The 16,228-nt window shown below is 40.0% G+C and overlaps 1 protein-coding gene across 8 annotated transcripts in view; it reads right to left on the reverse strand.

Moving 5' to 3' along the window:
* ralgps2 (Ral GEF with PH domain and SH3 binding motif 2) overlaps positions 1 to 16,228 on the reverse strand; it is a 63,668-nt gene that overhangs the window by 34,625 nt on the left and 12,815 nt on the right. For 5 of the 8 annotated variants that reach the window (XM_026305176.1, XM_026305168.1, XM_026305170.1 and 2 more), the window contains 5 exons: positions 11,639 to 11,747; positions 9,753 to 9,883; positions 9,367 to 9,474; positions 8,611 to 8,661; positions 720 to 803 (listed from right to left, as the gene is read on the reverse strand). In XM_026305176.1, coding sequence (XP_026160961.1) covers positions 720 to 803; positions 8,611 to 8,661; positions 9,367 to 9,474; positions 9,753 to 9,812 — 303 coding nt within the window. In that variant the 5' untranslated portion in view covers positions 9,813 to 9,883; positions 11,639 to 11,747. Of the gene's footprint in view, positions 1 to 719; positions 804 to 8,610; positions 8,662 to 9,366; positions 9,475 to 9,752; positions 9,884 to 11,638; positions 11,748 to 13,559; positions 13,956 to 16,228 lie in introns of those variants that run through there. The other 3 variants (XM_026305175.2, XM_026305171.1, XM_026305169.1) reach the window with 3 other exon arrangements.

Raw genomic sequence — 16,228 nt, forward strand, 5'->3', positions numbered from 1 at the left:
TCTGTTCCAATAACTCCCAGAATATACAGCCAACACAACAGCCAGTGAACGAAAAGGAATATGGCTTCATCTCATGCTAAGGAGCTTTCTGGGACTCTCTACCCACCCAATCTCAATCTGCAGCTGAAATGTGTACAGCTAACATCCTGAATCACTGTTTGGGATCTGCTATACATGGAGAAGTTTCCACAGCAACACATTCTTGTTGGATTATTTCATATTTATACTGGATGACACTAAACTGGGTCCTCAATGAGCCTGGCAAAAACACTGGCAGGGGATTAAAGGGCATGGATGCCTCTTACATCATTACAGACAACTTCCTGTTGATGATTTCACAGGGCACTGAGGGGGCATGCCATACACACCCTATATATACACTGTAAATACTGTATGTTCTATGCATGCTGCACCAAGTATATTAATATCCTCTTGAATGATTATTTATGATATATATGACTTGTAGGGAGGAGATGTAGAATTTAGTATGAGCTGCCATGACAAGCAAGACTTTAAAAAACAACCACCTGTGAGGGGACTAGAATGATGACTTGGCATTTGGAAGATGAAAGAAAGACAACATGATGGAAATAAGAGCTGTAATCTCTTTGTTCCATGATGGACAAGGCTCATAAATCTTTAAAAACTGCTCTCTCCTTTTGGGAAGGACCTAAAGTAGTATTGAGTGAGATATGGGTACATAAGATTATGTCTCTCACCTGGTTAAACCTCCGAGTGAATGCCACGACATTTGGAGCGGAGCTGTGCTTCTCCTTCTTGTTCCAGCCACAGCTTGACAGCTCCTAAAAACATACAAACAATTAGTAAAATTAACATTAAGCATATAAGCCACACAATCATCCATTATATACCAGAATTTTACTGAATCCAGTAGAGAGCAGGATATGAGATGGGTGAAAAACAGAGGAGGAAGAGAGAGAGGGATAGGTTTAAAACAGGATACAGTCAAAGACTCAAATAGATTAATGAATGGCTGCAAAAACAAACTGGTAAAGCTGTGCAGGAACATGCTCTGCCTTGGTACAAAGCTCTGTACTCATTTACTGATTACCAATTCTATATACTATAGATTATTAGGCTATGGACCCATCCTTGTTAAGGGGACTTTTATAAAACCAAAATAAAGCTTCATGAGTCATTAAAATTAATAATAAATTATAGCATTATAAACACATTCAATACAGAGGACAGATGTAATGAATTATGATCACTCAGTCCTAATCATGCCCTGGAACACACATATCTAAATGTAATGCAGCCAATGTCAAAGCCCCCTCTGTGGTACAGCTCGGCATGAGGATGCATGTGCATGCTGCACTGAAATGGGAAGATGACACAAACTGTAAATAAATATTAATATCAAATATTTCACAATATTTTGAAACTAATTTTGCAAATGTTTTATTACAAAAGAGATGAATTCAATCATGTTTGTTAGATCTTAAGGGCACACACAGTGTATTCTGCTGAGAAATGCATTCTGGATCAAATGTAAACGATTAACTAAACCACAAAATGTCAAATTCTATAACAAATGTTCATTGTATGAGGTTACCAGAGACCTATATGATGTCTTCTAAATTATTATGTTGACCAACTTCAAAAAGCTGAAGTTTTTCAATTTAGACTGACAAAAAACTGAGAAACACTGCAAATCTTCACGTCAACCTAAAGTTTATTCATCATCTAATTTTACCTTTTGTAAAGTGAATGTTGAGTTTAAATAGATTAATTCATTACTTACTGACTGATTTCCTTCTATTAACCTAATAAATGTATAATTTATATACCTTTTCTAATGCTCGTTTTGCAATGGAGCAGCAGTTCTTATATGGTGCATTTACTACTCTATATTAAAAAAGGGTGGTGATTTTGGAACCTGAACACAGAAAATTCCAACAACACACAAACAGTCACTTCTTTCTGAGTACCAGGCTGGATTCAGTTGATTTTCAACCACCACTCTCAGTGATGAAGCAAAGACAGGAGACCACACAGACACTACAAGGGGAACCCAGACACTCCTTTGGCCCCGCAGGCTGTCCAGAGGCCAGGGACACTGACGTAACAGTAGGAAAAATGTTGCGCAAGGTCTCCTCATAATCCTTACCAACCCGGATGACTTGGACTACAATTTGAAGAGCTGAGTCAGGCTGCAGCTCGCCCACACAATGCCCCTTGTGAGACAGTCTGACTGTCTTGATGCAACAACCTCTACCGAACTCCTCACAGTTCCTCTGACCAGGGCTGCATCACAATGTCTATGTGCAAAGGGAAGTCATGATCATACAAGTCTTTAAGTAGTTAGAGGCAGCCAGAAAACAGAGAAGGAGGATAAAGAAGCAATATATCATATGCAGATGGTAAAGGTAGCTATTAATATGTAGGTGTGGTGATGTCTCAGGACCTGTGTTGCCAGAGTCAGGAAGAGGATATGACAGGAAAAAGGAGGACATTGGATGGAAGATGAATAGATTTACTGTAAGACTATTCCACAAAACCCAACAGCACTTTCCCACAATGTTTACAAGCCTGTGTGGAGCCTCTTGTACTTGTCACAGGATGTAGCTAAACTAGCAGGTAGGAGACTCCAACCATCAAGAACTCACCGTTTATTTAACTGTGCTTTTTAAATAAGCACTCCTGTTCTTCCTGCCATCGTGTCAATCATTCTCATCTCCACTTTCCACACAACTTAGGTGATGATTCTTAAACAAAAATACTCTATAGTTAGTGGGAGGTGGGAGTGTTTATGTGTGTCATAGCTTGGGCCACCACCTGACCACCCAAGTAGGCAGCACACCACAGAAGCGTTGGACAGACAGCCTTACATCTCCCTTGCTCAGTGAGACCACAATATTTCGGTAACTGTCACTTATCATCCAACACTGGACAACCACAGTCTGTCTTTAAATCTATACATCGCTTCTACCAGCTAACCTTACTATTGAAGTCATTTAATCAAAATCACTATTGTTCTTCAGTTGCGTAATAACCAAGGCCAGTTTCCTCTTGTGTGTTTAAGCAGCAGGTATCAGATCCACAACGTCCCCAGAAACTATTAGGATTTTATCCCCCCCCCCCCCCCCCCACTTTTTTTGTGCCTTTATAGTCTCACACTCACACTCAGTCATTACAAACTGCAGGTTACATAAAAGGAAAAACAAAACAAAACAAAACAAAACAAAAAAATCTGTTGAGTATTTGGAGAAAGGCTTTCATGAGGCAGGTCTGGTAAGAAGAAGGTTTTAATTGCTGCAATAAACATTCAGTTACAACAAAAAAAAAAAAAAAAAAAGGCCTACTATGCCAAACCACAGACAGCCATTCATTTCCACATGCTGTTTAGGCTGAAAGGCATTTTCATTAAAGCACAGTCCTATGGGGCTGTATCTACCCTGCTGGATATGTATAGTTAACATGACAGCTGTCAAGGAAAACTGACCTCACTGCTGGCTACAAGTTGCAATCATCAACCAATTAAAGCTGATAGAGTAAAGAAATGTTCTCATGCATCCAACAAAACACATCACATTCTTTCTTAAGATTGATATGAACCACACAACACTTAACATAGCCCAGAACATCTCTAAACCTCACCCTTAAATGACCATTTCAATGCCTCAATTTATTTTCACTCTGCTTTTGCTTAAAACCAACTATAGCTTGTGCTCTGCTTTGTAAATGCACTGGAAGAAGTACTACATATGCAGATGTACAAGCTGAATAAGATAACCAGCTGCAGCAAAGCCACAAAGTGTGATGACCTCATGTTCGCAGCAATTCCTTTTTTTTTCTGTCTACTCTGTAAATGGAAAACTCTATAACGTTGGAAATACTAAGGAAAGTCCGACGAGATGAAAAGCAGGATGAAAAAAGAGAAGACAAGGGGGAGAGTCAGATCAAGAAAGAAACAGTGTGGCAGGAAGACAGGCGATATAGCAATATAGCTTTGCTGAGGATGTCAGCAGGGATTTTCTTCTGACCTGAACTTCAGCTTGTAGTGAAACACGTGAACCCTAAACTCACCGTCAGGTTATGCCACTGGTATACAGATTTATCTGGAAGAGCAGCGGAAAAAAGAACAAAAGGGGGAAAAAAAAAAAGGCCATAGAGTTCTCTGTTGCTTACGTCTGGGAGGGAGTTACAGCACAGCAGTAGCCTCTATTACCTTGATGCACACACCATAGTAAGAATTACTTTTCCAGAAGCTCTTTTTAGTACATGTACTCATGATTCTTATGATACTACAAGCCATCTATCTAGTATTGGAGTAATAAAGATTTCAAAGTGCATTTGCTAAAGATAATATTATCACAATAATTATTGTTCCAGGCTAAAAGAAATATTAAATATAATAGTTTGTTTTAAAGCTGTCCCCCTGCTTCTAAGCATATTCCATTGGCACATTTTTTAAAAACTTTGGATATTTACCAAGGGAAAACTTGGTTTTCCTGTCTCCACTGCAAATGCATTATACTCTCCACCTCTGACCATGATTAATGTGTACTGACTGTCATGCTGACAGGCTGTGGTGTAGGTGGGATTCCCTCCTGTGTTTGCTGCGTAGCAATGATTGTCCAATTTGTACTCCAGAAAAACAGCACATGGAGCCTGTAGGACACTGCAGAGAGATGTATACATCATCTAAGTCACAGCTGCATGTACGTGACAGAAAATAAGTCACTGCTGGAAAACATTAAGTCTGGAGGCGAGACTGGCCAGAGACCAAAGAGCATTACCTGCCTTTAACTACAAGTCAACTTTGTCTCCAAAACTGACACGAGACATTCAATCTGTCCAGAGGATTTCTATGCTGGGTGCTCAGACATGAGGAACCGACATACTTATGTCATACTTCTCAGCAGTCTGTACAATGCAATTCTATAGCTATTCCCTGAGAGCTGAAGCAAAATCCGCCAGCCATAGCCACTAAACTACTTACTTGGCTGTTGTCATGACTGTGTGTTGAAAACAAAGGCAACTACCTCTCCCCATTTCGATTTCACCCTTTTCCTTTAGCCTTTACTTCATAAACATTCAGCTATAGCTCATCAGCCACACATCTGATTACAAAATTAGAAATGGTCCACTGGGAGAGAAAAATGGAGCAAAGATAAAAATATAGAAAGTCCATCTGGCATTCATCACAATCCTCTACCCTTGCCCTGTGACTGATCTATCCATACCATCATGAGTTGCTATTTAATCCATTTCCCTCATGATAAACAGACACAACCAGTGTTACAAACCATTAGAAATCACTGTATCATATCAATTCAGATGGCAGAAAAAAATAAAATTTGCCACAAGTTCCATGCACCCCCTGCACACCCCAATTCTATTATACCTGCATCCCAAATAGTTGAATAGAACCTCATCAATGTTTTGTGTCCAATTTCTCCAATTTCTACTCTGTTAAGAAAAAAGAAAAAAAGAAAAGAAAAAAAAACAGCCATGGGTATTGCGCCAATTAAGGCCCATTATGAAAGTAATTTACAGCAGCCCTCGTGAATGGCTGTGTCTTATAAGCTGTCACTTACATATCATCAGAAGCAGATGTGTTTAGATTCTGTGTTTGTCTCTGGAGTGTGCTGTGTCAGCATGGCATGAGTTCAGCTCTGATCTTTTAAACCTGCCTCTTAGGACCTTTCCAACATTACAAAGTTCTTTAGAAATACTGGCCTCCCTGGTTATTATCCATTACTTTTCCCACTTTATAAATATATCCTCAGTTTGGAAGAAAGGAGGCTAGTGAGAGTGAACTGTGCTTCCTGCTCAGATGGTTTGGCCAGAGTGAAGCCCATCTCCTCACACTGCATTTTGGTGTCTGCATCCATGGTTCCCATGTAATCTTTTACTACTATTGTGACAGATGGTTATATTTTCTTCCTTGTCCAGAATGTTTGGCTACACCTTTTAGGCTCTTCTCCATACATCTGCTCCATGTCAACACTGAATCCTCTGTTCTACTGAAATCATGTCTGGGGTAATCCTTCCTGCTCATGCCACAATGGCTGGTGCTTTGTATACACATGTAAAATATTGCAGAAATGAGCATGCATAATAGTGTTTGGATGCTCGTGCTCTCTCTCTCGCTCATTCACTCATATAGGTGGACAGACACATAATACTGGAAAAGTTATGTGTTTATGGAGAGAAGAAAAAATAAATTTGAAGCACAAACACCAACAGGCCAAGTCATCACTAATCAAGTGGTCATTACAGTTATTATGAAAATGACCACAGCCTTGGCACCTTGCAACAGCAAAAGCAGTAACAGTAGCTCACACATGACAGGCTGCTGATACAGAGCACTCAAACCATGCAGGGGACAACCTTTCTACTAGGCAGAAATAAGACAAAAGGGCAAGTCTGGTTCACCTGCAGTAACTATGCTATAAATGTGCAGTAAAAAGACATTTAATCAGTATGACAGTAGACTAGCAACACTTGGAACCAATCTGGTGGAAAATGTGATTCATCTATTGTTTGTTATTATACAAAAAGTCAAAATATGTCAACTTGAAACCTTCTGAAGAACATCTGGACATGTCAGAGTTTAGTTATGCAATAAACTCTCCTGGAGCTATCATATCCAATTGAAGGTTGACTACCTCACAGCTATTTTAACAAATTGGAATCGCTACATATCATCATGGAAACTTTTGTGCTCTTTGCCTTCTTTCCATTCTCTCACTCATCTCAAGTAAATGATACAGCAGTAACTGTTGTTCTATATTAATATGCTACTGAAGCCTAATTATACCCATAACTATTTCCCATTTATCATTAAACCTTATTTTCGCTTTCACATTAGTGTGTATGTAGATTTGAGTGCTGTAACACAGTATTTAAAGGGTGTTTAAAAGGCAAAAGTGGGCTGTAGGTCAGTAAAAACACTATTGCATAACTCAAGGACTAAACCAAGTTATTTAATATTTTCCGATTCAGAATATGAGGAGAGTGGAACGCACGCGCAGTCCCCCGCCCCCTTACCCCACACACACACACATATACACACACCTGCTTTTCCCATCATGTGCCTGTGAGGAGAGCAAGGAGACTGACACCAGTGGAAACTCCAAGCAGAGTTCAGTTCAGATGCAGCTGTTTTTTAGCCAGCGTTCTAAGACAAATGCACAGTAAGAGGAGGAAAATCCTCTCTAGAGCACTATGTCCATTACAGGATGTTGCTGGGTCACTGTGCATACTGTACACACTGCTCCCTCCAGACCAGAGTCTAATCTGCGTATCAGCCCACCCCCCTCATTTAGGCCAGTGATTAGTTTAGCTGGCATCTTTCTTCATTCCCACTGCAAGGCCCTCCACAACAAATGAAAAGCACATATCAACCCACATGATCACTGAATCTCCAACTTGAAAATTATTTTCAATTACACTTCACAATACATTGGACTTAAATGCAGGGAAACATTTTCATAAAGGCTAAAACTTCAGTCAATCCAGACCAAAGTATGGAATATGTTTGCATTCATGAAGCCTTCAGCAGCCTCTGCTTGAACTTGCCACAGGGTGGGTAAAACTATGAGGCTAGAGTATAAGACTTCCCTCTGAGTGAAGAAACAGCAATCCCCCAAAGAGAAGTCCTGACAAAAATCTACAGGGATTTAAATCTTCAATCTTTTTCCATGGCATTTGACACAAAAAAAAACTGTTTAGAAGACTCGAAAAGGTAACACTACACTATGCCCTTGTTATTTAAATTAAATCAAAATGTAGGGCTGAGAATGATATCATGCTACAAGAGGGTGGGAACTGTTAACTGAGACAAGCAAGTATTCCACATATGCAATGCAGTAGTCAGACTGAACTACACCTCACTGGGCTGTGGTTTGTATGCTGCATTTATAAGGCCGCAGTGGCCAACTTTAAACACAGGTTATCCATTGCCTGCTGTCAGGAACAACCAATCCAGGAGAGAAACGGCATCAGATTATACCCGCTCTCACTGAATCAACAGAAAAGGTACAATGGATGAGAGACAGCCTTTTACTGCATAGTATGAGGCTCTGAGATGGAGATCTGATCCAAAGCATGGCACATAGATATCAGCCTCATAGAAAGAAAAGGAAGAAGGAAGAGAAAGAGAGAAGGACAGACAGCAGACAGAGAAGTGCCACAGAAAAGGCACACAATAGCATTTATAAGATATTTCAATGTATGATTCTTAATAAATTTGCAAAAATGCCTAAAAATATTTTTCCTTTTCACATTATAGACTATCCACTTTTAACAAAATGTACAAAATAAAAAAAGGGTTTGATTACTTTCTTAAGCCCTTGCAACTATACAGTATGTAACATGTAACATTTCCCATGTGACTTGTTTGACAATTTGTGTCCCTCCTGGTTGCATAATTTGAGACATGAGTGTACATGTTTCAGACTTTGTCATACATAATTTTAGACATGTCACTCCTCATCCTCAAAAAATAAAAAAAAATGCTTGAATGTGGTAAGAAACTCAAAAGCCCCACTTCATTATTCACACCAGATGTCAAAAATGACATCCAAATAACACTGTCAGGTCTCTTTTTGTCTCTCTATAGACTCAGGAGCAGCTCACCTCTGGCTGGATGGCTTTGAACACAGGAGCATCCATGAGCGTAATCTGGCCCTGGAGGAGATGAAACAATAGTTATAAGACTTGCTACGTCTAGAACTGACAAAACTGGTCACAATTCTCCAAATAACACACTGACATTTAAGAGCTACATGCATGCTTGAGAAATCCTACAGTTTTAGATCTGAAGTCTGTAAAATAACGTTTTAGCCACTTAAACCTTATTTTTCTAGAGAAGCTATGTCATTTGAGGCAAGTGGGGTGTGACAGTGCACAACCCATTTTTGCAACAACTATTTTCTACTGAGAGCATCTTTAAATGCCTTCCTGATGTACCAATTAAAGATGTTACATGAAGGCCAAGAAGATAAAGAGTGCCCTCTTGTGGTTCAACAAGGGAACAAACATCAAAACAAAACTCAATTCAGAAATTTAAAAATAAAATTTAATTGGAATTATTACATTATTTCTCACAATAAAGCAAGTCTCATTCAAAGCAATATGATTCCTGTTTGTTCATAGTTGCCATGGAAAGTGCAGAGGCAACCAGGGGAAATCTGTCAGTGGCTGCTTGGCACCGTCAAACATCAATTATTTCTGGTCCAAACTCTGACCCAGTTTCCTCCTCTATTATCCCATCTCCTCCTGTCTCAACTCAGCACATCACACTTGTGTTTTTTTTTTTGTTTTTTTTTTTAAACACTCATATATACAGGTTAACCATAAAACCAGACTGGAACAGACACACACTTCACTTACTGCATATTCTTCGGGAGTGACCTTCAGCACATCAAACACAACAGCATCAAAACTCTTTTTCAGCTCTGAAGAGCCCTTATCACTGAGAGATTCTGAGCTGCTGCTCTTCTGGAGGACAAACAAATAAAGACACACACACAGGTTGAGATAAGGTATCAGGGAATTGTAAATGATGACTGTGTTCCTGAACAAGGTTATTCACATTGAGAGGAGTGGTGAGGTATGCAAGATTTGAGAGTTAACCAACACAAATCACTGACAGATGAAGAAACTTAATACTTAAGTTGGAAAAAAAACATAGAAACACACTAAACCTTTGAGTGTTAAATGTTACAGGATGAATTCAGTAGAGTGGATGGCAATCTAGCAAGTGGGTGTGGCATTACCTCTGAGACTGTTGCAGCAGTGGTGGTGATGCTTGATTGGCCATTAGGGAGGTCCATCATTCCCACACCATCTAGCTCTAGCAAAGGAGATCATTCATCATCCTCAGCTGAAGCAAAGCCCACGAGGCCCTCTGACCACACGCACACACGCACACACGCGCACACGCGCACACGCGCACACACGCACACACGCACACACGCACACACGCACACACGCACACACGCACACACGCACACACAGAGAAAATATATTAAAATGACCACATCTTAAGCATTGCATTATTACCTTGACCATTACCAGAGAGATCACTTAGCTTGTTGCTGCAGCACCATCTACTGGTTAAAGTAAGTTGATTTAATTATTCTCAGTTTAATTCATCATTACAGCATCCTCACAAACTACTGAGTCGTTCTTTTACTGTCCCAGCAGGGCTGTACAGACCATATAGACACACACTTTCACAGCCTGTCATTAGCTACAAATGAGAGAGGACAGGACAGAAGGAGCTTAGGCTGAGCATTAGGAAGAGGTCTTCTGTGACAAAGGTTTGGAAAAAGCAGCTTATAGCTGACAGTAAAATACGACCAACTGTCACTCCATGGCTCTGCAGACTGAAAGTTGCTACACACCGAAAAAACATTTTATTTTTGGTCAACTGTCAAGCAGAGTAGTAATACGTACAATCTGAAATAATCTAGACATATGACGTCTGCCATATGTCTGTCATGGTACTGTAAGCAGCATAACAGGGGCAAAAACATAAATGACAAACAACACAGGCTACAACAGCCCAGACTGTACTAAGAAAATTGTTTACTTTACCAAATAAATGGTACACAAAGCTATAACCTGCTGGTTTGCTTAATAAATGACCTAGAAAATTAAATCAATACTCACCATTGTCACCATTTGGTCTGAGATTCAAATAATCAATTAATAGTTTCAGCAAGAGCATCAATTACTGAATGTTGCACAAGCTGCATATTCCATTGTCATTTTTAAATGACTGAGCTTAGCACTTCAGTTTTTAGATCCTACTCATGACGTATTAGTTTCTATGTATCTCTTTCAATATCACATTCTAAATCTACATATGTGGATAGATGAGAGTTAATAGTCCTGTGTATCAATATGAGTCTGAATGATAAGATTAGAACTAGGATGAATATTCCTGACTATTTTTCTTTTCCAGAGAACAGTAACACTAACACCACTAAGGCCAGTAATGGCATTCTTTGTGTACTTGACAATGCAGGCCTCTATGTAAGTGTGTGTGTGTGTGTGTGTGTGTGTGTGTGTGTGTGTGTGTGTGTGTGTGTGTGTGTGTGTGTGTGTGTGTGTGTGTGTCAGTCCGTCTTTTTGGCTGCCTCAAGTTGAACTGGTTTGTTCCTCAAGAACCATTAGCTGCTTTCCACAGTTGCATACTCCTAACCCAAAAACTAACAGCACCACATGTCAGTTTCAGTCCTACTGTTTAACACTGGTGTATAATTGCACAGGAAGCAATAGTTAGCCTGTGTTTGTCTGTCTTTTGCTCACCTGTAATTAACTTACTCCTGCCCTAATACCCGTGTATGTCTTGTCCTTTTGTCTGAGGCTTCCCTGGACAATGTTATCACCACAACTACAGTCACCACACGCTAACATGCAGGCTGTAACACAAGTGTCCTGCATAACTGGTGATAGATTTCTCACTGATAAGTAAAACACTCAAAATACATCTCTGACTCAACCCATTATCTAAAACTAAACTTTACAATTACTAGTCTTTATCTAACACAATGACCAATTTACAGTCAAATTTCCGCCTCTAACTATGATGTGTCAGACTATAATGATCTGCTCAGGTGTATACATACATACATACATACAAGGCCATACTTACCAGTTGTGTGTCAGATGAGCATAGTGCTGGAAGTGAGGTTAGCCTGTGGTTGCGTATTGCTGTCTGTGTCTATCGAGTCCTGTCCTTCACTAAGGCTGGCTCCAGCTGTCTGTGTGAAAGTGAAAAGAAAAACAGAGAGATAAAAGGGAGAGACAGGAAGGCAGGATGATTCTTCTGAACATGAGGAAAACCCACACAGCCATAAGTAACAAACATAGCCAATTTGTGTAACTGCTTAACAAACCAGCAGCCACAGCAATGATAGGATATGCAGCCAATGTTCTAATGGAAACTTTCATAGTTCATTTCTGAATCAAAACTTTTAAGAACCATTAGTTCACCATGGCAAAATACAGGGGATAAAGTTTGACAGAAGTAAACTTTACAGTAAACTTTACAGTAAACCAAATTTACATTAAAACTTCCTTTGTCATAGTGTGCAATGATACTCATATATATATTTTATTATAGCTTCATATTATTGAACACTTGACCTTACTGTTCTGCTGTCCAAAAAACAACTCTAATATTCATAAATACATTACGTGTAGGGATGTTACCTAACTCAGCAATGCCAATGAAAGTTTCTATATCAATGTCATTACAAATGACAGTGTTTCCTCTAATCAGTTAATTCACAGCTCTAAGAGATTTATGGCCTCATATTCTTTTACATAAAATGGATCCAGCTAGTTCCAAACAGCAAGATATATACATTTTAAGTTTGGTGGAAAACTAGGCACTGTTAGCAAATGGCAAATACCCCAAGCTATTGGAATTTGTGACAGATGTGGCAGGTTGGATTGGTGCTGTACTTCCGATTAGCGCAACAACATCTATAGAAACTGATCCTGGAGAAATCCAAGACAACACAGAAGCCCAATTAAGGAAATCTGAAACCTATTGGTCCTTTCTACCAAAAGTTCTAGGAACTAATGCCCAAGAACTTTCCCAGGAGTAACAGTTCCCTGAGTACACTGTGAATTGCGTTTCCACAACAGGGCCAAAGCCCTTAGAAGATTAAGCAAATTAGTCTGCTGTCGCGTTGACAGCATGAGCATCACCTTTCACATCATTTGTGCATGTAAAGCTGTTCTGCATAAAAATAGGCAGCAATGCCTGGCCTTAGTCATTAGTCCTTAGACCTTAAAATTCCTTGGGGTACATCATTTTTATTGTACAACTGTACCAATTCTAGGCTAAAAAAAAAACAAAAAAAAAACACATTGTATACATTGCTGCAGAAAATGCTAGGGCACATGACCAATAAATGCTGCAAACCCCACTCCAACACATCTAAAAGTTTCTAGGGACTTTAGGGTAAAAATGGTACTTTCTGCCTCTTGACTTTTAACATGACATTGCATGACTCACTCACGCCAGTAGGTGTCTCACTTCCCTAAGAGATAAAGCCTTTATGCTGGGCTGTGTAAGACTCAGATTGACTATAGACAAATGCTGCATGCTGGCAGACAGTAGTTGGCCTTTGGACATCAGGCAAGGGGTAAGATCTTCTCAGCTCCCCCAGGTTGTTGTCATGCTGAATAGAGATACAAAGCTCATGAGCAAAACAAACACATTAAGATTTCCACTATCCAAAGCAAATCTTAAAACCTTTGCTGACATGAGCCTACACAACTATTCAAATGAGAACATTTGCCCAAGAAAGCACTGTCACAGAACTTCACTTCATTCCGGTTTTAAACTCTAACGAGCAACACACTTTTGTGTTAGCCATGTAGAAATGTTGGCAGTTTATTCTCAGTCTAAGTGACTTGTCTGTCATGACCTGCAGACTAGTTTACATCTAAGATTACAGCTCTGTAACTTCAGCTCATCCAATCCTAATGTAAGTACCCCTTTCTGCTCTCGGCCACATGTATGCACAGTGAGCTGAGCTGAAAGGTGCTGTGTGACATACAGTAAATTCTGAGCGACTGAATCTTCATGCTTCAGGTCTTGAAGTTGAGGTCAAGGGACTGTTCAGTTGAAGGAATATCATGTGAGTAGTGACAAGTTTCAGGTGTGCTTTGGGATTATCCCAATGTTACAATGGGTTTACAATGTTTCAGTATCATAAGGATAATGGATGAGGAGGGCATGGCAGTTGTTAGAGGAGGATGCAATGAATGACAGAGAGAAGAACGATTCCTGTTGAAGCTTGTAGCAGAGGATGGTTATTAAGCTGTGACTCATTACACAGCAGAGCAGGTGCTGTTGAATCAGGCCTCTCTGAATCGGCAGCCTCTCCTTCCCTGTCCTTGTTTCCAAGCAGCTTTTTGACATTCACATTCTGCAGCTTAGACTGAACAGCACTGGCAGCCTTTTTACAAAATAAACCAGTGAAAGATCATATACGGCGTAGAGTACATGACTGTGTTTGGAGTAGTGGATGATGATAATGATTTGTTTAATTCATTTGTGTCCATTGACAGAAAATTAAATACATTAAATTAATAAATTGAGTAGATTCTCAAACAAAAACACAGAAAATATTTCTGAGAAGTTGCTACTTTTCCAAGTCATATGTAAAGTTGTCTAAGTTCGCAAATATTTGATCAATAACGTCCTGCTGATCCAATCCAATACCATCTCAGCGGAGTATTTATTAACGGGGTATCAACATGACTTGCTGGTTGGCAATACACTAAAAGAACTTTTGAAAATTTCCCATCAGCCTTCTCCTGGCCATCTGTGACAGCAGCTGTTTTCTTACCCCTTGACAGAATAATAATGACATTTTCATTATTTATTATTCCGTGGTAGCCATGACATAACTATAGCAGTGCTTCCCAGATGGGATTTTAGGTACAGGAAGCACTGTTACAGCCTGACATTCAAAGACACTGCACGCCATGCCAGCTGCCTTAATCACTTTGTTTTTTGTACCGATATACATATTCACTAACTACTCCATCTCTGTGCAAGTGACCATAGGCAGACATAAACATAAACGATTGGTGTGTTAAGTATGTGTGTATGAGTTTGTGTGTCCCTTTATAGAACTGTAGCTGAAGTGTGATCAGGGAAAGGTCACAAACTGTGGGGCTGTGAATAAAGGAACAGGCATGGGAGACTTGTGTAGCATTCAGCATTAAGAACGTTGTGTTGACTAACGGGTCTGCCAGTCCTTTCTGCAGCTCTGCAGGCCTGTCTTTGACACCTAGCAGCCCTGCAAGCCTTCAATCTTCAATCTGCTCCCACTGTGTGTGAGAACAGCACAAATGTTGTAGACCCTCGCCCTCACAGCAAACTGTGGGCCTTTTCACTGCTGAACCACTGTCCTTTATGGTAAAACTTAACATACCTCCTCCTCCGTTACTGTCTGCCTAGTGCCTGCACTATAGAGACACGTGCTGTTTTATCCAGCAGCAGCAGGGCTTGACATATTTGTTAAGCATGCCGCAGATGCACCAAACTCAGGGAGCCAAAGTGGGTCAGTGTGTTGAGCTGAGCAGCGAGGGATGTGACAGCCCATTAAGCTGTGCCCTCTCCAGCTTCTCTTTACTACACACCCAGCATTCATACTGTAAGGCAATATATACCTACAAAGGAAAAACTTATCTTTTAGACAAATTATCTCTGTAAAAAATATTAATCATCAGAGACAGCTGTTGTTTCAGTAATGACATGTCAGCGAAGGTTAGATCAAGGTTTCTGCTTTCTCTGGGGTCTCATCAAGCCTCCCAGTGAGAACACTATTGATCTGGAACAAGAGGGGCTGATCGCAAACACACTCTAATAATCAGCATGTGCACACAGTATGTGGCAGCATGTCACAGTAGTTCGATACACATAGCTTTCACTCAGCAGGTTGGCTCTTCAAGAAGAAGTTGGTGGCAAAGCTTGCGGAGGCACACTGTGTATCTACATGCGTGTATGTGTTGCTCTTAAGGCAACATAACTAACAGCCCCTTCATACCAACACTTAACATGCTGCTGATGTCACAATCCTTCTGAAGGTCAATCAGTGGGCAGAGTCTGCTCCATGGGAGTTTGGACAAGGTGGAGTACAGAAGAGAGAATTTTTCAGGTGTATAACTGTAGAAAAGGCACAGAAAAAGCCCCAAACTTTCACAACTTCTGTACATTTGTACCTAAAACTGCTCCATTTGCAATACTAGCTTTTGCCCAAGGCTCTCCCTTGATGGTTTTTCTTAATTTTCAAACACTGAACAGCTCCATGTTTGAGGAATCCCTTGATTTGTCAACACAGCTTACACTTCATGCTGTTGCTTAAAAGAGGAGGCGTTATTAACACACGCACAACAGGAAGTTGTCTTCTAAATCCTTAAAACAGTCAGCCTGTGTGGCACACACAACTCTGCATATACCTGATTTATCATAACAGGATGCAAAAAAAAAAAAAACTTTACGGTGGCATATGATTTCACAGTAAAACCACTTTTTAGACAAGCAATAATAAACTGCATAGACTGACACTGAACCAGCCGTGCTCTACCCTCCAAAATACAGTGACATAAGCTCATGAATATGTAGGTCTGTCTGAGAATAAGCATGATGTAGTGGGAAAATAAGCACTCAAGGGCATAGCAGGTTTTAAAATGAAAAATATGTAGCTCAGGAAAG

The sequence above is a fragment of the Mastacembelus armatus genome, chromosome 4, assembly GCF_900324485.2.
Source record: "Mastacembelus armatus chromosome 4, fMasArm1.2, whole genome shotgun sequence".
NCBI lineage: Eukaryota > Metazoa > Chordata > Actinopteri > Synbranchiformes > Mastacembelidae > Mastacembelus > Mastacembelus armatus.